Source organism: Erinaceus europaeus, chromosome 1, assembly GCF_950295315.1.
Source record: "Erinaceus europaeus chromosome 1, mEriEur2.1, whole genome shotgun sequence".
Lineage (NCBI taxonomy): Eukaryota > Metazoa > Chordata > Mammalia > Eulipotyphla > Erinaceidae > Erinaceus > Erinaceus europaeus.
In genome coordinates this window covers 89,962,217-89,985,041 of record NC_080162.1, presented here as the reverse complement: position 1 = coordinate 89,985,041, position 22,825 = coordinate 89,962,217, and the positions used below count along the sequence as shown (strand labels likewise).

Sequence of the window (22,825 nt, the reverse complement as noted above, 5' to 3'; positions counted from 1 at the left end):
CAGTTTTTCTTATGTTTGTTAGCCTTTTGGATCTCCTTTGTAGTGAATGTTTTGTTCATATCCTCTGCCCATTTTTGGATGGGGTCATTTGCTTTTTTGGTGCTAAGTTTGCTGAGCTCTTTATGTATTTTGGTGATTAGTTTCTTGTCTGATCTTCTCCCATTCTGTGAGGGGTCTCTTTGTTTGTTTAATAGTTTCTTTGAATGTGCAGAAGCTTTTCAATTTGATGTAGTCCCATTGGTTTGTTTCTGATTTAGTCTTCCTTGCAATTGGGTTTGATTCATCAAAGATGTCCTTGAGGTGTATGTGGGAAAGTGTTTTACCAATGTTTTCCTCTAAGTATTTGATTGTTTCTGGTCTGACATATAGGTCTTTAATCCTTCTGGAGTTGATTTTTGTTTCTGGTGAGATAAAGTGGTTCAATTTCATTCTTCTGCATGTTACAACCCAGTTTTCCCAGCACCATTTATTGAAGAGAGCCTCCTTTTTCCATTTATTCCTTTGGGCCCCCTTATCAAAGAGTAGATGTCCATAGGTGTGGGGATTTACTTCTGGGCTTTCAATTCTGTTCCACTGGTCTGTGTGCCTATTTTTGTTCCAGTACCATGCTGTTTTGATGATGATGGCTTTATAATATAGTTTAAGGTCAGGGAGTGTGATGCCTCCATTTCTGTTTCTTTTCTTCAAGATGGTTTTGGCAATTCTAGGTGTTTTCAGGTTCCAGATAAATGATTGTAGTGTTTGTTATATTCTCTTAAAGAAACTTGGTGGAACTTTGATGGGTATTGCATTAAATTTGTATATGGCTCTGGAGAGAATATTCATTTTGATGACATTTATTCTTCCAATCCATGAGCATGGGATATCTTTCCATTTCTTGGTATCAGTTTCTATTTCCTTGAGTAGTGACTCATAGTTTTCAGCATATAAGTCTTTCACTTCTTTGGTCAACTTTATTACTAGGAATTTGATTGATTTTGCTGAAACAGTCAATGGGAGTGTTTTCTGGATGTCTTCTTCTTCAGATTTAGTGTTTGCATAAAAGGCCACTGATTTTTGTACATTGATTTTGTAGCCTGTTACCTTGCTATATTGCCTAATAATTTCCAGTAGTTTTCTGCTGGATTCTTTAGGTTTTTCTATGTATACTATTATATCGTCTGCAAATAGTGAGAGCTTGACTTTTTCCCTTCCAATCTGTATTCCTTTGATTTCTTTCTCTTGCCTGATTGCTATGGCAAGAACTTCCAATAGTATGTTGAAGAGTAATGGTGACAGTAGACAACCCTGTCTAGTCCCCGATCTGAGGGGGAATGCTTTCAGCTTCTGTCCATTGAGTATGATGTTGGCTGTAGGTTTGTTATATATAGACTCCACTATCTTGAGGAATTTCCCATCTATTCCCATTTTTTGTAGTTTTGAGCATGAATGGGTGTTGGATTTTGTCAAAGGCTTTCTCTGCATCTATTGAGATAATCGTGTTTTTTTGGCTTTGCTTTTATTGATGTGGTGAATGACATTGATTGACTTACGGATGTCGAACCAGCCTTGCATTTCTGGGATGAATCCCACTTGGTCATGATGAACAATCTTTTTGATGTGTTGCTGTATCTGCTTGGCCAAGATCTTGTTTAATAGTTTGGCATCTATGTTCATCAGAGATATTGGTCTGTAGTTTTCCTTTTTTGTACTGTCCCTATCTGCTCTTGGTATCAGGGTGATGTTGGCTTCATAGAAGGTGGAAGGGAGTATTCCTGTTTCTTCAGTTTATGGAAAAGCTTAAGAAGTATGGGTACTAACTGTTTCCTGAAAGTTTTGAGAATTCGTTTGTGAAGCCATCTGGTCCAGGACTTTTGTTGTTGGGGAGATTCTTAATAACAGTTTCAATTTCTTTGTCTGTGATAGGTGCCTTTAGATTTTGTAGTTCTCCTTGGTTCAGTTTTAGAAGGGCATATGCTTATAGGAATTGTTCCATTTCTTCCAGATTCTCTAGCTTGGTGGTATAAAGTTTTTTATAAAAGTTTTTCAGGATTCTCTGGATTTCTGTGGTGTCAGTTGTGATATTGCCTCCATTGTTTACAATTCTATTAATTTGAGTCTTCTCTCTTTTTTGTTTGATGAGTCTGGCTAGTGGCTTTGTTTAATCTTTCAAAGAACCAACATTTGGCTTAACTGATGTTTTTGTATGGTTCTTTTATTTTCGATGTTGTTTATTTCTGCTCTAATTTTAGTGATTTCTGTCCTTTTGGTTGCTTTAGAGTTCCTTTGTTCCTCTTCCTCTAAGTCTATGAGGTGTGCAATAAGGTCATTCATTTGAGCTTCTTCTTGGTGTTTAATATGTGATTGTATGGCTATAAGTTTCCCTCTCACTACTGCTTTTGTCCCAAATATTTTGATAGGTTGTTGTTGGGGTGGTGGTCTGTTGTCGGGCTGCACCGCGTAGAAGAGAGTGGACGTCCAGAGCAAAGGGGTACACAATTCTTTATTATAGGATGGGGGGTTTGGTTCAGACCACATGGAGCCAGCGGGCAATGGCCGTCCCCACTACCTGACCACGGGGGAGAGCAGGGAGCGAGACCTCAGAGAGGGACAGCAATAACAACAATGATAAACAGCAAAAAAAATAGTCTCCAGGAGCAGTGGATTCATAGTGTAGACACCAAGGCCTAGAGACAAAAAAGAAGAAAATTCTCTGAAGAGACAGCCTTCCTTCATGCTAGTCTGACTGCTGAGTCTATTGACAATGTAATCTTCCTTAACTGGAAATGAACTACAGAGAAGGCCAGAAGCAAACTGACAGGCCATTTGGTCTGCCCCCTGAAACAACCACTTAGCCACACTGTCACCTAGACTTTTTAAAACATTTATCTATAAAAAGGAAACATTGACAAAACCATAGCATAAGAGGGATATAGCTTCCCACAATTTCCACCACCAGAACTCTGTATTCCATCCCCTTCCCTGATAGCTTTCCTATTCTTTAACTCACTGGGAGTATGGACCCAACAACCTAGACTTTTATTCCCACTCTCTCATCACTGCTGCAGACACTTCAAATATAGGTTATTTGGAAACCTGAAGAAACTTCATTAGACCAATGTTCTCCCCCGTTGGTAATAAGGGAACTAGTTTGATACCTACCTTTGACAAGACCTCTACATTCAGGAACCACTCCTGCCCTTAGGTATGGTGGATGCATGTATGTACACACTTATATGATTTTACCCCTGTTCTCTTTCTGCCTCCTTTTTTTCTATTATCATTTTATATGTTTTCAGTTTCTCTGTGTGTACATGTTCCGTTAACTTGTTAATTCTTACTGTGTATGCTCGTTCTGTTCACGGTAGTTTTATTTTCTCTTTTTTGTAGCTGTTACAATTTTCTATTTCTTCATAATTTGAACACAGGAGACCTACTTGATAGTACTACAACTACCCCTACTCTACTTCTAATCTTTCAGAGGCCGTATTGTCACTACTAGAGCGACATCTCTACCACCGTTTAAAAAATATTTTTATTATCTTTATTTGTTGGATAGAGACAGCCAGAAATTCAGAGGGAAGGAGATGATAGAAAGGAAGAGAGATGGGGGTTGGGCGGTTGTACAGCCGGTTAAGTGCACATGGCACAAAGTGCAAGGACCCGCATAAGGATCCTGGTTCAAGCCCTGGATCTCCACCTGTAGCGGAGTCACTACACATGCTGTGAAGCAGGTCTCCAAGTGTCTATCTTCCTCTCCCCCTTTCTGTCTCCCTACATTATTCTCTGTCATATCAATAATAACAATAATAACTACAACAGTAATAATAACTACAACAACAATAAAAAACAACAAGGGCAACAAAAGGGAAAAATAAATAAATTAAAATAACACATTAAAAAAGGAAGGAAGGAAGAGAGATAAAGACACACTTTGAGTTCTCATCCCTTGCAGGTGGGGACCAAGGGCTTGAACGTACGTCCTTGCACACTATAGTGTGTGCACTTAACCAAGTGTGCCACCACCCAGCCCCCCATCTCCACCACTTCATAAGCAAATCATAAGGTGCCTGGTTTCAGGACCACTGAAGACCAGAGGCCACCTGGCATCATACCTGCACAGCAATGTAAGACTGCAAGCAACGTAAACTACTGCCCCTACAGGGAACCACACTGCTCTTTTCTTGATTTTTTTTTTCTGAGATTTCAAACAGCCAACCACTGGCCTACAAGGGCCTCTTACCAGAGATTTCAGCCACAATGAATATCAACTAACTGTACCTAAAGTGGTCAATAGTTACACTTAATTTCTTTCACTAAAATGTGAGTAAAGTATCCCATTCTGAGTACACTAAGAATAAACAACTGAAAGTATTGATAAATAGAAAAAAGAAAAGCATCAATAGCATACTGTCTGCCTTATTTCCACAAAAATCAAAGTTTCTTTTAAGTCCATATACTTCTTTTTTTATGTGAAAACTGAGTATTTTTTTCCAAATAAATGTATTGGGGAAGGTTAAGAGATTATTGCACAGTTGTTGGCACACAGTATAATTTTTCATTTCCCTGTGATATGTGTCTGCAAAATGCTTTCACTTCAACTTATGCCACTTTCAGTCATCATGAACCAGTAGCCCCAAGATCCCCTGCACCCCTGTACCAGCTAGGGTGACAATGTGGCTATGTGGTTGTTTCAGGGAGCAGACAAAACGGCCTGTCAGTTTGCTTCTGGCCTACTCTGTAGTTCACTTCCAGTTAAGAAAGACTGCACTGTGATTGGACTCATCAGTCCAACTAGCATGAAGACACGCTGTCTCTTCAGAGAATCTTCTTTTCTTTTCTTTTTATTTATTTATTTTTGTCTCCAGGGTTTGGTGGCTGCACTATGAATCCACTGTTACTGGAGGCTATTTTTTCTCTTTTGTTGCCCTTGGTGTTTATTGTTGTTGTTGTTATTGTTGTTGTTACTATTGCTATCTTCCGGACTAGCTTCACAGGTAGCGACAGACGACCCAGGACTCATGGCTGAGCTGTACACAGTATCTCTTTATTCATGCAGAATGCAGCACAATCTAAATCAAGCTAAACTAAACTAAAGCTAATATACTTGCCAAGTAGGGTGTAAACAGGATGTGATGTAGAGATGGTGGAGAGAAAAATGACTGGTGAAAATCAGGGTGTGACAAGGAGAGGGGGCAGAGCAGGTGAGAAACTGAACCACCAATGCCCTGGTGGTACTTAGTTAACAGTGGTTATGTAAATAGAATACAGTGTTAAGCAGGGGGGATTAAACCAAATGAAACAAGGGGGTTTTAGAAGCAGAATTGGAAGCATACCAACAATTCCCCCTTTCTTTTTAACTAATGGCCATAGTATCAGGAGTGTGGGGTGAATAGAAACCTATATCGTACAGGCATTTTCAAAAGAACTGGCATAAGACATGGAAACCCTGCTTCCCCAGAGACCCACCCTACTAGGGAAAGACAGAGGCAGACTGAGAGTATGGATTGACCAGTCAATGCCCATATTCAGCGGGGAAGCAATTACAGAATCCAGACAGTGCAGTGAAATAATCATGTTTAGAGTCATATCAGATCAACATAGAAGAGGAGGGTCAGATCTGTGCTTTGAGTGCACTCTGTTCAGAAGTCATGTCAATCTTCTGAATGTCAGAAGTCAAGCATGAGTAGGCAGGATGTGCAGCTAGCCTCCTCATTATTGGCCCATTTTCTTTGTTTCTTTTTTTAAACTGTGATTTACTAATAATTGACAATATTGTGGGATAATAGGGGTGCAATTCCAGACAATTATCACCACATGATCCCCTCCATTGGAAGATTCTTTTTTCTTTATCCTTCTGGGAGTATTGGCCAAAGATCTTTATGGGGTGATGAAGGTGGAAGGTCTGGCTTCTGTGATTCCTTCTCCACTGGACATGAGCACTGACAAGTCAATATTTATCCCCAGTCTGTTTCTATCTTTCCCTAGTGAGACAGGGCTTTGGTGGGGTGGGGTTTCAGGACACACTGGGGAGATCATCTGCCCAAGGAAGTAAGGTTGGCCTCATGCAGCATCCTCAGGTTTGGTGGCTAAAACGCAATAATCAGAACAAATTGTTTAATAATCAGGAAACAAAAGGTAAGAATAGAGCAGATGACATATGTGGTCTTCATGTTAGGAGAAGCTAGACTGTCTATTTTAGATATATTTCAAGGAGCCTATAACTTTACTAATTGTTTCCTGAGCCCTATAGTTCACATGTCTGTAAAGATGGTGTCAGAGTTCAAAATACGACCAGGAGCTGGATTAGGGCAGAGAATAGCTCACAAATATAGAAAAAGTATATAAATACTGTCAATAGGCCCATTTTCTATAAAATACCAACTGGAGGGATCAGGTAGTGTCACACCTGGATGAGTGCACATATTACAATGTGTAAGGACCGGATTTGAGCCCCTCGTCCTCATCTGCAGGGGGAATCCTTTGCGAGTGTTGAAATAGTGTAGCAGGTGCCTCTCTCCTTCCTTATCACCTCCTTCCTTCTCAATTTCTGCCTGTTTCTATCCTATAAAGATAATTTAAAAATTCCAACTGGACTATATATCAGTTGCACTATGCTATGGAAGCATATGCACATTGTATGGAAGCATCAGAGCAAGAGAGTATTGATATGTAATATGGGACCATAAAGTGAATCCTAGGAAGATGGCAGGGGCACCAAAAAGCTCTAAGAATGTAGTCCTAATTTCACAGAAGAGGGATCGATTACCGTTCATCAGATATATTTGGCACTCTAACATGTGATGAGGCTAAGAAATAAGCAAAAAATGCCTTAGTATCAGTTTTGTATTCATATGGAAAAAGCCAAAGATAATAGGAAATGACAAAAGAAAAGTACTGTATAGGACTGAGGACATAATATAAAGATTATGCTTTCATAAGAAAAGGCTATCATGCCTGAGGCTCTGAATTGCCATGTTTAATCCCCAACATTATCATAATCTAGATGTCAGTAGTGATCTGTTCTCTTTCTCTATGTTTGTCTAACTCTATCTCTATCTCACTATTTTTTTATTTACTTATAAAAAGGAAACATTCACAGAACCATAGGATAAGAGGGGTACAACTCCACACATGTCGCAACATCAGAGCTCCATAACCCATCCCCTTCCTTGATAGCTTTCCTATTCTTTATGCCTCTGGGAGTATGGACCAAGGGTCATTATGGGGTGCAGAAGGTGGAAGGTCTGGCTTCTGTAATTGCTTCCCTGCTTAACATGGGCACTGACAAATCAGTCCATACTCTTAGGCTGTCTCTCTCTTTCTTTAGTGAGGCAGGGCTCTAGGGAAGAGGGCACCAGGACACATCAGTGGCGTCATTTGTCCAGGGAAGTCTGGTTGGCCTCATGGTAGCTGGAACCTGGTGGCTGAAAAGAGAGTTAATATGTAAAGCCTAACAAACTGTTGACTAATCATGAACCTAAAGGCTGGAATAATGCAGATGAAGAATTGGGGGGAGGTGGTCTCCATTTTGTAGATAGCTAGTAGGCCTATTTTAGTTATATTTATCTCTATATTTCAATAAACAAGAATTTTAAAGCGCTGTCTAATTAAAAGTGGTTAGCCAAATGCGGTTGTTTGAAAATGTGGACTGGAATTTGTACCAAGCAAGGTGAGACTAAAAATTGAAAGAAATTTTAAGATGAGAGATTTTTGTATAGTCAAGTTAGATCAACTTATACAAACAGGATGCATCTACCATCACCATCTATCCTTCAGGGAAATATTAAAATTTGAAGTTTAAAGTTTGCATATGGATAACAAAAGATGAAGTACACACAATAGGATCCACTGGAAATGAGGATGGATATATCTTCCAAGATATAGAAATAGCTACACTGTTTTTTAAAGTCATCATACAAAAGCTCATTGGGAATATAAATATGTTTCTCAGTCAATTAATTCATGACAAGTGAGAAAAAAAGAAAGAGAGAGAGGGACTGAGCATTGTTCTGGAAGAAGAGCCTTAAGACCCAAACTCAGGACTGTATGCTAGAGTCCAATGCTTTAGCCAATTGTGCTCTTTCACAGACTGCAAAAGTAAAAACTTCTAAATATATATTTAAAGATATTACAACTATGTGTATGTTAATGAGCAGAGTTCTTCTCTGAACATACATAAAATGAAAATTACATTATTATTACAAAGAAAAGTACTTATGACCTTTCCAATAACCCTATAGGCCACAGACCAGTACTTATAGTTTCCTGTTTCAAAAAAGAATACCAACATCTCCTGAGTTCTTGCTTACTTCCAGAAATCGTGGGTGTGTTACTTGCAACACAATTTAATAATTTGATAAAGGACCTAGTGTGGGTTGTATTGTTATATGGAAAACTGGCAAATGTTATGCATGTAGCGACTATTGTATTTACTGTTGAATGTAAAACATTAGTTCCCAAATAAAGAAATTAATAAGAAAATTAAAATTAAAGAAGATAAAAAAACAGAAAATTGCTAAAAGTCTCAAAATTCAGATACTCAAAAACATAATGCATACTATCTATTGGATCAAAGAGGAACACTTCAAGAAATCCATATGTTTCTAGAAAAAATGAAAATGAAGACATAAGCTATCAAAATATTTGGGACACAGCTAAAGCAGTACTGAAAGGGAAACTCATAGCCATACAATCACTCATTTGAGGACAAAAAAAACTTCAAATAAACAACCTTACTACATGCCTAGTGGACTTAGAATAAGAGGAACAAAGGAACTCTAAAGTAGCCAGAAGGACTGAAATCACTACAATTAGAGCAGAAATAACATTGAGAATAAGAGAAACATACTAAAGATCCGTGAAGACAAATGTTAATTCTTTGAAAAATTAAACAAAAATAAAAAACTCTTAGCCAGACTGACTAAAAAAAAATGGGCGAAGACTCAGATAGGGGAGATTGAGCTGCATTGTATTTAGAACTCAGTTTCTACAAACAAATAGGAGAGATTGAGCTGCATTGTATTTAGAACTCAATTTCTACAGACAATAGATCAATAAAGTATATAAGACAAGAGTACTCATCATACTTTGCAAAAATAGAAACTGAAACTTTCAGACATTTTTGGGGGTTCCTATGGTGTCTGTTGTGATATCTCCCCTATTTTTCCAGCTATGACATCATCTCCATAGATAACTTGGATCTACCTGCATATCAGATTTCAGGCTCAGGGGAAAAAAAAGACTCATATCACATTCTAAAAATGCTACTAAATTTTAGCTCCTTTTATAAAATAAGAAAAATATCTTACAACCTCCTCTTTATCTCTTTTGTCTTTTTCAAAGCAGCTTTTTGCCAGCCTATAGATGGGCTTAGAATGTTCTGCCAAATTTCCACTTTGTCCACTTCTATATACTTTCTTCCTAGCCTGGAAACCAAACCCTACCCTCACCCAGAAGTCCCAGTTTTAGAGAAGCCTTTTGGCAGAGATTATGCAATTTGTTGCCTCCAAGCCACTAACTTGACTCTCCCCTCCCCCCCAGTCATTATTCTTAATAGCTGAGTAGGATTCCATTGTTTATATATTACACAACTTTCTCAGCCACTCATCTGTTGTTGGGCAACTAGGTTGTTTCCAGATTTTTGCTATTATGAATTTGCTGCTATGAACATAAGTATGCACAAATCTTTTTGGATGTGTTTGCTTGACTTTTGGGATTATATCTTTAAATCATGGCAAGGTCTTGTATGGTCAGTAAGTCCTAATCAGGATCACTCTGTAGCCTTGAGCTTCTGCATAAATCCTGATTTCTAAGGGTAATAGTCACCTTTTTCCCTATTATAAGAATGATGTAAAAAGTCTCCTACTATTAGTCACACCTGACTACCAGGAGTGTTGATTTTCTTCTGAGTCACCTGGCCATCTCTGCCCTCTGATGTCCGTGTAGGGCTTCCTTGCTGTTGTTCCAGCTGCATGGTGCAACAGCAGTGGAAACTCACAACTGTAAATTGTGTAGGCTTAAGTGCTCCTCCTTTCAGCAATCTTTTTGTTGATAAAACTCTTACCAGTGGTATTTCAATTAGCAGACTACCGGACTGGTACCAGATACTCCTAAGTAAGTATGGACTTTTAGCCCCAGGGATATCTCCTTTATGTGCTCTGTCCATGAGCCACACTTGTTAGCACTCCCCTGTGGCTTGGTGGGCTACTTCAAGGATCCTAATATTATTTTGTTGCATTCTCATGTGATCCTCCTTGCTATTCCTAGTTGAGCAGGAAAAACAAAATGCAGCTGCTGCTTTAGCCATGGCTCTAGACGTCCTCCGAGAACAACTTTAAAAACTGTTTAAAAAATTATTTAAAAACTACTGAATTACAATAGTGGCTTCTTAAGTAACTCACTTAAAAATAAATGGATACAGCCTAGTGATTTATATGACAAGTTAATAGTAGTGTAAACAAGAATTCTGTAAGAAGTAATGCGCAGTGTCATTACAGAATACATGTTCCATACATGACATGATATTTTTAGAAAAATCTTTGCATCATACAGGCTTTTACACTGCCATCCAGCCGTCCAAATAAAAACTTTAAATGTGAATGAAAAAAATCACATGCTATCAAACACATCAACAAATACATGTTTTTTGTGTATTGATATTACAGGACACATTTGCATATTCATTGACAATTTCTGTTAATTCTTGAAAATATTTTTAAAATTTATTTATAGAAAGGGAACACTGATAAAACCATAGGATAAGAAGAGTACAACTCCACACAATTCCCACCACCAGAACTTCATATCTCATCTCCTCCCATGAAAGCTTTCCTATTCTTTAACCCTCTGGCAGTATGGACCCAAGATCCTTGTAGGATGCAGAAAGTGGAAGGTCTGGCTTCTGTAATTGCTTCATCCCTGAAAATGGGCGTTGAAAGGTCAATCCATACTCCTAATCCATACTCCAAGCCTGCCTCTCCCTTTTCCTAGTGGGGCAGGGCTCTGGGGAAGCAGAACTCCAGGACATATTGGTGGGGTTGTCTGTCCAGTGAAGTCTGGTTGACATCATGGTAGCATCTGGAACCTGGTGGCTGAAAAAGAGAGTTAACATATAAAGCCAAACAAATTGTTGACTAATCATGAACCTAAAGGCTGGAGTACTGCAGATAAAGAGTTGGGGGTTCTCTGTTTTGTAGTTAACTAGTAGGCCTATTTTAGTTATTTTCCAAAGGGCCTGTGGTTATATGAGTCTTTTTTTTCCCCTGAGCCTAAAATCTGATATGCAGGTAGATCCAAGTTATTATCTATGGAGATGATGTCATAGCTGGAAAAAGGAACAGAAGTCTGGATCAGGGAAGAGAGTAGCTCCGAAATATGGGAAAGGTGTATAAATATTGTTGACTGTAAGCTCCATTGATTTGATATGATCTGGACACTTATTCAGCTTAGGATCCTAGGTGACCTCTGCATCCCTGTAGATCTGAGCTCACATTCTGTGGTCATGAGTAGGAATATTCCAAGCTGCCCCAATATCAGGACCCATATTCCTCAGGTGTAGCATAGAGTATGTTGTCCAGCCTCCTTTTGAGCAATGGAACATTCTCTACCATTGTTGATCCAAGTTGAGGGCAAGATCTATGGGATTCAACAAAGGGATCTGTTTAGTTGTTCCTGATAGAGATGACTGGTAACAATGGAGAGAGGGATTTATTTAAGGTCTAGGCCCATCATATCTGTTTGGGACTCTCAGGACTTCCAAATAGTGCCCCAGCTGAAAGGGTGGTCTAATAGTGACATCGTTAAAGTATGCCAGTCTCTCACCCTTATTCAGCTTTTGCAGTCCTTGCTTTGATAAGGATAGCTTGGGAGTGAGTGAGGGTCTGGAAAATATTCTAAGCCAGCACACTCAGTCTGTATTTCGACTTGAGAAAATATGAGCACAAACAGATTAATTTATTAGCTTGTGGTCAAGACCTCTGGACACAAACACAATTTAAGGATGAATTAGATTCACTAAGCAGCAGTGAATTCCACCAAGTCTGTGCTCCAAAACAATTATGATTCACATAGGAACAATGGAATTATTGTGTAATTGTTGGATTCCAGATAATTTAATTTTAACATTCATAATTACTTTATGAATCATGCTTGAGTCCTTCTCCTAGATTTTTTTCTCACATTGAAGTATAATGAATCAGCATATTATTCAAATAAATAATATGACTGAACTCCCCACATTATTTTTCGCATCAGTCTTTGAGATTCACTGATAGATGAAATACAGCTACCATGATTATGCTTAGTGCAGCATAAAACTACAAATGATTGTGGAATGAATCAATCACACAAATGACACTGGGTATATGCCCATCCAAATTCGGGTGCCAGTTGCCGGGCTAGCTTCATGGGTGAGAGACATGACCAGGGACTCATGGCTGAGCTGAGAACGCAGTTCAATCTTTATTGACGAGCAGGGATGCAGTTCAACAATCTAATCTCTATTCATTAGAAAATACTGTCCTTTATATCTCCTGAGGTGGAAGTGTCAGGAAGAGGAAATACATAAGGTAGAGGGTGGGGAGAAGGAAAAAGCGCGTGAACCAGTGGGGACTAAACCAATGAAAACAATGATTCTGTAAATAGAGCACAGCATTAAGCAATACAAGTGAACCTAATGTGATGATCAAAACAGGAGGTCTTACAAGCAGAATTTAGAAGCATACCAACAGGTCTAGATACCCATGGTAGAAGTTCTGGCATGAAACTATGTATTTAACTATGGTACGTACGGTAGTCGAACTTGCCTTTTCTGTACTGTATCAGTTCTAATCCTAGGGCACTCCTGAGGGAATCTTAGGAACAGTTTGTGAAGTATATTTCATACAGTGCCTGGGAAGTAAAGTCACTCAATAAATGGTAGCTGTGCTTTCATGATAGGCAAAGGACCCTTTTCATCAAGTATAGTAAAGTAACCCTAGATAGAATCAGATCAGATAAGTAGAGAAGAGGAAGGGCAGAGCTATGCTTTGACTGCACACTCTATTCCAGAAGTCCTATCAGCCTTGCGAATGTCAGCAGTCATGGGTGAGCGGACAGGGTGTGTAGCCGGCCTGCTTCATCTGGACTCATTTTCTATAAAATACCAGCACCTTGTTGTACTGCTTACTAGTTTGTACCATGAAGCTCTGGATCCATCTCCCAGTTCTACTTCTCATTATATACCAAGGACTTCAGGCTGAAGCAGGAGTACGTGGTACGTAATATGGGAACAGAAAGTGTAACCTGGGAGGAGGGCTGGGGAGATAGAAGCACAGAGTCTAGTCAACTCTCACAGCATTAGGAGTCATTTCTACTCTCACAGCTTTAGGAGTCATTAGGCTCATAGAAGTGATGAGGCTAAAGAAACACAGAAATTAAAGACTCTGTTTTTTGTTAATTTCATATTCAAGAGGAAAAAAAAGACAATATAAAATGATAAAAAAAATACTGTGGTGGTATGGGGAGGGTATAACTGTTATACAAAAAAGACTTTGATGCCTGATGTTTTGAGTTCCCAAGTTCAATCCCCAGCACCACTATAAGCCTGAGATAAGTAGGGCTCTGATGATCTGTCTCTCTCTCTTTCTCTCTGTGTGTATACATATATATGTGGGTGGGTGTATGTGTGTTTATGTGTGTATGTAAATATAATTTAAGGTACTAATTAAGAAAGTTTCACTGAATGAGGTAGCTTGACAAATTGGACTTGTATTTTCTGCCAAGCAAGGTGAGTTTGAAAATTGAGACAAATTTACAAAGTGAGAGACTTTGTTTAGTTAAGTTAACCCTTATAAAAAGAGGTTGTCGGGGGCCCGGTGGTGGTGCATCTGGCTGAGCACTCACATTACAGTGCTCCAGGACTCAGGTTCGAGTCCCCACCTGCAGGGGGAAGACGTCACAAGTGTTGAAGCAAAGCTGCAGTTGTCTTTCTGTCTTTCTTCCTCTATATCTCCCTTCCCCTCTAAATTGCTGGCTGTCTGTCTCCAATAAATACATAAATAAATAAATATAATTTAAAAAAATTTTAAAAAAAGAGGCTGTCTTTGGCTGGGAGAATGGATCTACTTGTCAATTCCCATGTTCAGTGAGGAAGCAATTACAGAAAATAGACCTTCCGCTTTCTGCACCCCATGATGACTCTGGGTCCATTACTCCCAGAGGGTTAAAAAATAGGAAAACTAACAGGAGAGGTGATGAACTACAGAGCTTTGGTGGTGGGATTAATGCCCCCCCCCTTATCAAATGGTCTTGTCACTGTTTCCATTTTATAAATAAATAAATTTGTTTTAATGGGGGAAAAGGCTGTCTTCTAAATCATATTTCCAGATATTATCACTACTAACATGTCAACTAGCAGACTTGTTCTCTGTATGCATCAATGTATATATGTAAAGATTCTTACCAAAACAAGTACTTCTGACCTTCCCAATATCCCCTATAGACCTTAGACCAGTACTTCTCAGAGGTTCCTGCATTATTCAGTAAAAGCACCAACATCCCCTGAGTTATCACTAACTCCCAGAAATCTTTGGTGGGTTTCTTACAATACGATTTAATGATTCATCTAAGATAGCTCTCCAAATTTCTTAGTCAGGTTCCGCAGGACCTAAAAACATTCAAATTTTAGCATCTTTGCTATAAGAAATTATGCACTGAAATGGCAAAATTGAGAAGCATAGCTGGAGGTAGACACTAAGTACCTCAGGTTCTGTTTAAGTAATTAAAATTAAAATGGACAGTGCTGTGGCTCTTAGACACCATCAAGGGGAGATGAAAGATTGGGCATATGTGTTTAAGACTATACTGTCTTAAACTGTCCAAACAACCTCCCCCCAAAGATTTTTTAAATCAAAATTTTAGAAAAACTACAAAATGTCTGAACATTTCAGTTTCTATTTTTGCAAAGTAAGATGAGTACTCTTGTCTTATATACTTTATTGATCTATTGTCTGTATAAATTGAGTTCTAAATACAATGCAGCTCAATCATTCTAATAATGGGTACTTATTTTCTTATTATGGATAGAGACAGAACTGAGAATGAAGGGGGAGATAGATGAAGAGAGAGAAAGCTAGGCAGCTGTAACACTGCTTCACTACTCATGAAGCTTTCCCTCTGCAATTGGGGTAAGGGCTTGGACCTGGTTCCTTGTGCACTGTAATTGTGGACTCTAGCAGATGTAACACCACTGACATTCTATAATGAATTAATTTTTTATTTTGCTTTGTTTAACATTTTCTAGTGAGTTATTAATGTCTTCATTAGTGATTTTCCAATTTATAAGATATTAGTTGTATAATTTCACACAGTTCCCTCAGAAGAGTTCTCTATCCCTATACCTCTCCAACTGAAACTGCTATAAATCTCCCAGGGTCAAAAATATGAACTATCTTCTATCTATCTATCTATCTATCATTTGTCTATCTACCTATCTATCTATCTATCATCTATCTCTACTCTATCTATCCTATCTTTCTATCATCTATCTTCTATCATCTATTCACCTATTCTGCCTCTGTCAGCTATAATCTATCATCTGTCATTTATCATCTCTCTACCATTTTTCTAACATCTATTATCTATGTATCATCTACCTATCATCTGTAACTATATTTTAGTTCATTTTATTCACTTCTATGTCCTTGCCTTCATAGTCTTACTAAATCGCCTATCACTATTTCTGAGTGTCCTTTTTCCTCTTTTCTCTCTACAAATAAAAAAAAGCCTGACCTCTGGTGTTTTCTAGAATCACTTCCTTATCAATGATGGTATAAAAGCAAAGACATTTCAGGTCCTGGTAATAGGCATTTCAGGTAATAGGCATTTCAGGTCCTGGTGAATTTGTGATTCAGAGCACTCTGGCTCAGAGCCCTCTATCAATTCCCACTCTAGGAGTATGGACTTAAATATATTTTAAGGACTTCTGGATTCTGTAATTGCTTCACTAGACATAGAAGCTGGCAGGTTGAGTCATAATCTCAGCCTGTTTCTATCTTTCCCCAACAGGGTAGGGATATGGAAAGTGAGATTCTGAGACATGTTGGTGAGGTCATGTGCACAGTGAGATCAGGATGGAATCATAGTGGCATCTGCAATTGGTGAGTGAAAGTAAGTAAGATATTGAGCAGCACAAAATGTTTAATAAATAGGAATAAAAAAAGAAATAGAACAGACAAGAATATGGTAGAAAGGAGCTAGGATACCTATTTTATTCATTTATTTATTTTATATATTTTATTTATTTTCTTTTTTGTTGCCCTTGTTTTATTTTTTTTTATTTAAGAAAGGATAAATTACAAAACCATAGGGTAGGAGGGGTACAACTCCACACAATTCCCACCACCCAGTCTCCATATCCCACCCCCACCCATGACAGCTTTCCCTCTATCCCTCTGGGAGCATGGACCCAGGGTCATTGTGGGTTGTAGAAGGTGGAAGGTCTGGCTTCTGTAATTGCTTCACCGCTGAACTTGGGCGTTGACTGGTCGGTCCATACTCCCAGTCTGCCTCTCTCTTTCCCTAGTAGGGTGGGTCTCTGGGGAAGAGGAGATTCTGAGACATGTTGGTGAGGTCATGTGCACAGAGAGGTCTGGATGGAATCATAGTGGCATCTGCAATTGGTGAGTGAAAGGAAGTGAGATACTGATCAGCACAAAATGTTTAATAAATAGGAATAAAAAAGAGAAATAGAACAGAGGAGAATATGGTAGAAAGGAGCTATGATGCCTATTTTATTTATTTATTTTATATTTTTATTTATTTTCCCTTTTGTTGCCCTTATTTTATTTTTATTGTTGTAGTTATTATGGTTGTTATTGAAGTCTTCGTTGTTGGATAGTACAGAGAGAAATGGAGAGAGGAGGGGAAAACAGAGAGGGGGAGACAAAGATAGACACCTGCAGACCTGCTTCACCACCTGTGAAACGACTACCCTACAGGAGCGGAACCCGGGATCAAACCAGGATCCTTAAGCCGGCCCTTGTGCTTCAGCCACGTGTGCTTAACCTGCTGCACTACTGTGAGACTCCCAGGATGTCTATTTTAGATATGCCTACTGTACATGTCATTTTGTTCACCAATATTGATGATCAGTGCTAGGCACACTGACAACAGAACCAGCATCAAAAGGTCCTTACTCCCAAAATATGTTTAAGTTAGAAGGGAAAGACTGAGATGCTACTGTTTTTTTGATGCTTTTCCATTTATCAGTGCTATCAGTGTTTGTTTTCAGCCATTAAGTAAGCTCAAATGTGGATACATTACTCATATTTTATAGTGAATGAAACTAGTGTCAAAATGTGGTTCATTTGTTCAAAACACACATAGAGAAAACAACTGAGTCAAGTCAGGACCTTGTTTTCAAACTCAAAATCATTCTTCATTGCACTAAGGATATCTATCCTACAGTAACTATGACAGTCTGGGTGGTAAACATGGGCATGTAGTGCCTACAAGAGGAATATGTTGGAATTGGTCTCTCTCATCTTATTTCTTTGTTTAGGATATATGCCAAAGTGGTGCTTACTTCCTCCGAAATCTGGACCTTGTAAAGGCAGAAAGCTTCGATGGCGTTATGACAGCAACATTTCTAAATGTCGAGTATTTCTCTATGGAGGTTGCGAAGGCAATGACAACAACTTTGAGACTGAAGGAAAATGCAGGAAGATCTGTAGAAAATCCGGCCATTGAGAATACTCTGTTGTCTGGAAAATACTCTGAAAATAAAAGGCATTTGTGAATGAGAATATTAGTTTATATATCATAAATCTCTTTTTAAAAATTATTGGTAATTTAATATTGATTTACAAAATTACATATAAACAGGAGTATACTTCCACACTGTTTTCACCACCATTGCTCTGAATCCCCAGTTTCCCTACTGCAAGCAACCACAATTCTCTTAAGGTTGTAGACATGGACCAACCATCAACTCTACAACGATATGCCTACATTGTACATAATTGCCCCCTCAGTCTTCCAGGTCCAGTCCTTTTTTCCCCCTCCAAGCACTTGTGACACCATTAATACAGCCACATGTCCCTCTCCTTTCCCTTAACTCTTTCTGGTAGCTGATGGAGCAGGAGTTCAGAGCCCTCTTACCTTTTACTTCTATCACTTCTCCCACACTTGGAGTATGGAACAAAATTATTTTGGGGGCACAGAGGTAAGTCTTCTGGCATCTGTAATTGCTTATCCACTGAAAATGGGTCATGTGAGGTCAGTCCATACCCTCAGCCTGTTTCTATCTTTCTCTAGTGGGTTAGGGATCTGGAGAGGTGAGGTTTCAGTACACATTGATGAGATCATCTGCCCAGAAAAGTTAGGATGGAATCATGGTAGTGTCTGTAACTTGGTATGTGGAAGAGAGTGAACATAAAGTGAGACAAAATGGTTAAAAACCAGGAATCAAAAAGTAGGAATAGAGTAGATGAGATTAGGAATCTTAGGGAGGAAGAAGGGTAGGAAGTCCATTTTATGCATGTTTCTTTATTTTATTTTATTTTATTTTATTTAGGAAACACTAACAAAACCATAGGATAAGAGGGGGGAACTCCACACAGTTTGTAACACCAGAACTCCATATCCCATCACCTCTTTGATAGCTTTCCTATTCTTTTTTATGTATGTATGTATGTATGTATGTATGTATTTATTTATTTATTTTAAAAGGAGACATTAACAAAACCATAGGATAAAAGGGGTACAACGCCACACAATTCCCACCACCAGGTCTCTATATCCCATCCCCTCCACAGATAGCTTTCCTATTAGTTATCCCTCTGGGAGTATGGACCCAAGGTCCTTGTAGGATGCAGAAGGTGGAAGGTCTGGCTTCTGTAACTGCTTCCCTACTGAACATGGGCATTGACATGTCAATCCATACTCCCAGCCTGCCTCTCTCTTTCCCTAGTGGGTCAGGGCTCTGAGAAAGCAGAGATCCAGGGCATATTGGTGGGGTTGTCTGTCCAGGGAAGTCTGGTTGACATCATGGTAGCATCTGGAACCTAGTGGCTGAAAAGAGAGTTAACATATAAAGCCAAACAAATTGTTGAGTTATCATGAACCTAAAGGCTGGAATACTACTGTAGTTTTCCTTGAGTTTGATAGCTAGCATGAAGTTGGATTAAAAAAAATTGTCGGAGAAAGTGGTGTCACAGTAGGAAAAAAATGTATTAGAAAATTGAATTAGAGCAGAGAGTTGCTCCCATTCTTGAAAAAAATTCTGTGGGTACAATTATCTATTTTCCTCCATCTGCTGAACCCAGGGCCCATATAAATATTTTATATTTAGAACAATAATCATCCCATATGTCTCTGTTGTTGTTTTCAGTGTCTCTCAATCTCTTTTTAAGCTCTTTCACCTCTTTCTTAGTTTTCTCTACCTCATCCTCTGTCTGACTAACTCTGTTTTCTGCTTCTGTTAGTCTGCTTTCCCTTGCCTCAGCTTCTTTCTTCATTACAGCTATTTCAGCTTTCAGTTCTCTAATTGCCTCAGATAATCAGTATTTTCCTTGGGGGTCTCAACTATTGTTTCCCTAATACTGCCTTTCCTTTCTTCCAATGTTGTTTTCATTTCTGTGATTAATAAGTTTATTATTGCTTGCATACTTTTCTTATCTATGGTTACTTCTGGCTGACTTGTAGTTTCTTCTGGGCTCTTGTCTTCATTCATTGGAGTAGCAGTTTTATTTGTTTTTGATCTACCCATTTTTTAAATTTATGTGTTTCTTTTTTTATGCTTTGTTGTTCCTCAGTTGTTGTGTCTTGAGCACAAGCAACACTGTACTAAATACCTTTATGACAATTGCACTCACCAACCTCAGGAATTACAGTAGCAACTGAAGCAAGTATTGAAGCAGTTTAATCACTACCAGTTAGCCAAACAATTTCTCCAGTCCGTGAAAAAATAGTAACCAAATCCCAGTGAAGAAGAAAGAGAAAAGAAAGAAGGGATAGCAAGAGTAGACAGTTATGCAAATCTACTATCCACTGTATATTCTAGGGGTAACAAGAGGGGAAAGGGAACTAGAGCAGAGATACACACATAGAGAGTCCACTCTGAGTCTCAGTCTGCCATCTTCCAGGAACTTCCTGTTAATACATTTCTAACAATAACTTGTTCTTTGAAATGTTGACTCTTCTAAAAGCTTAGAACAGGGAGAACAGAAGTAAAGGGTGGTGTTACTTTATACAGAGCTATATAAAAATTATGCCGGGGAGTCGGGCTATAGTGCAGCGGGTTAAGCGCAGGTAGCACAAAGCACAAGGAATGGCATAAGGATCCTGGTTCGAACCCCGGCTCCCCACCTGTAGGGGAGTCACTTCACAGGCGGTGAAGCAGGTCTGCAGGTGTCTATCTTTCTCTCCTCCTCTCTTCCCCTCCTCTCTCCATTTCTCTCTGTCCTATCCAACAACGAAAACAACAATAATAACTACAACAATAAAACAACAGGACAACAAAAAAAGGAATTAATAAATAAAATAAATATTAAAAATAATAATAATAATAATGTCAAAGGACATAATTTATGGTGATGTCATATGTGATACAGCAAATCCTAACATTGGGATTTTCAAAGTTAACCCAATTGCCAAATAATTTGATTATAGCAATAACTATTTATTGCCTTCTTAAACCCTAAAACAGCAGGAACCTCCTGCTCCCTCTATAAAGACCATACATCTCCCTATCCTGGAACCTCTGGGGTGAGACTCACTTTTCTGCATGCTTCTCTCAATTCATATCAACTGATACTGCATCTGCTGATCCCAACCTAATCAATGCAACATGTACCACCTTGGCATGCTTCACTTCAGACTGTGCCCAGAGACATTAGGTGTGGAATGTCAACTCTTCAGTGGCATTACTCGTGTGAGACCTTTCCTTTCATAGGGTTCTCTAATTCCATTTCAGGTGGTTCACTTCTATTTATTTATTTATTTTAAAAAGAAGACATTAAAATAACCATGGGATAGGAGGGGTACAACTCCACAGTGAGTGTCAGTGGACTGTTTGCGGGTTAAGAGCACATGGTGTGAAGCACAAGGACCAGCACAAGGATCCTGGTTAGAGCCCCTGGTTCCCCACCTGCAGGAGGCTCACTTCACAAGTGGTGAAGCAGATCTGTAGGTGTCTCTCTCCCCAATATCTGTCTTTCTGTCCTATCTTGATTTCTCTCTTTCCAATCCAACAACAACAGCAATAATAACAACAATGATAAACAGCAAAATGAAAAAAATAGTCTCCAGGAGCAGTGGATTCATAGTGCAGACACCAAGCCCTAGAGACAAAAAAGAATAAAGAAAATTCTCTGAAGAGACAGCCTTCCTTCATTCATGCTAGTCTGACTGCTGAGTCTAATCACAATGTAACTTTCCTTAACTGGAAATGAACTACAGAGAAGGACAGAAGCAAACTTACAGGCCATTTGGTCTGCCCCCTGAAACAACCGCTTAGCCACACTGTCACCTAGACTTTTTAAAACATTTATCTATAAAAAGGAAACATTGACAAAACCATAGCATAAGAGGGATATAGCTTCCCACAGTTTCCACCACCAGAACTCTGTATCCCATCCCCTCCCCTGATAGCTTTCCTATTCTTTAACTCTCTGGGGGTATGGACCCAACAACCCAGACTTTTATCCCCACCCTCTCATCACTGCTGCAGACACTTAAAATATAGGTTATTTGGGAACCTGAAGAAACTTCATTAGACCAATGTTCTCCCCCGTTGGTAATAAGGGAATTAGTTTGATACCTACCTTTGACAAGACCTCTACATTCTGGAACCACTCCTGCCCTTAGGTATGGTGGGTGCATGTATGTACACACTTATTTGATTTTACCCCTGTTCTCTTTCTGCCTCCTTTTTTTTAACCTATTATTATTTTATATGTTTTCAGTTTCTCTCTCTGTGTGTACATGTTCTGTTAACTTGTTAATTTTACTGTGTATGCTTCTTCTGTTCACAGTAGTTTTTTTTCTACTTTTTTGTAGCTGTTACAATTTTCTGTTTCTCTATAATTTGAACACAGGAGACCTACTTGATATTACTTACTTGATATTACTACAGCTACTCTACTTCTAATCTTTCAGAGGTCGTATCTCTACCACCGTTTAAAAAAATATTTTTATTATCTTTATTTGTTGGATAGAGACAGCCAGAAATTGGGAGGGAAGGAGATGATAGAAAGGAAAAGAGACGGGGGTTGGGCGGTTGTGCACGTGGCACAAAGCGCAAGGACAGGCATAAGGATCCCAGTTCAAGCCCCGGCTCTCCACCTAAAGGGGAGTCACTACACAGGCTGTGAAGCAGGTCTCCAAGTGCCTATCTTTCTCTCCCCCTCTCTGTCTTTCCCTGTCCATTTTTCCATTTTTCTCTGTCATATCAATGACAGCAATAATAACTACAACAACAATAAGAAAACAACAAGGGCAACAAAAGGGAAAAGAAATAATTATATAAATTAAAATAAAACATTAAAAAAGGAAGGAAGGAAGAGAGACAAAGACACACTTGTAGTTCTGATCCCTTGCAGGTGGGAACCAAGGGCTTGAATGTAGGTCCTTGCACACTATAGTGTGTGCACTTAACCAAGTGTGGCACCACCCAGCCCCCCGTCTCCACCACTTCTGAGAGAGGCAAATCATAAGGTGCTGGCTTCAGTGGTCCTGAAACCAACAGACAAGAGGCCACCTTGTATCATACCTGCACAGCAATGTATTTGGGATGCATTGGATCGACCTTCTCGTGGTGCATCCCGTGAGTACCCATTCATTGGGGAAACTGACGATCCTTCCT

At 39.0% G+C, this 22,825-nt stretch overlaps 1 protein-coding gene and 1 long non-coding RNA gene across 3 annotated transcripts in view; one reads left to right on the top strand and one right to left on the bottom strand.

The window, feature by feature from the left end:
• LOC132538203 (uncharacterized) overlaps positions 1-22,825 on the bottom strand; it is a 481,696-nt gene that overhangs the window by 194,551 nt on the left and 264,320 nt on the right. The gene's annotated exons all lie outside the window — the stretch shown is intronic.
• Positions 13,096-17,765, top strand: LOC132541918 (hemolymph trypsin inhibitor B-like). 2 transcript variants are annotated; one of them, XM_060203466.1, is made up of 2 exons: positions 13,096-13,234; positions 17,522-17,765. In XM_060203466.1, exons 1-2 carry the CDS (start codon positions 13,159-13,161, stop codon positions 17,707-17,709), a joined length of 264 nt encoding a protein of 87 aa, XP_060059449.1. In that variant the 5' UTR covers positions 13,096-13,158; the 3' UTR covers positions 17,710-17,765. The 2 variants fall into 2 exon arrangements, with proteins under 2 accessions (XP_060059449.1, XP_060059454.1); XM_060203471.1 differs by lacking the exon at positions 13,096-13,234 and adding an exon at positions 16,569-16,640.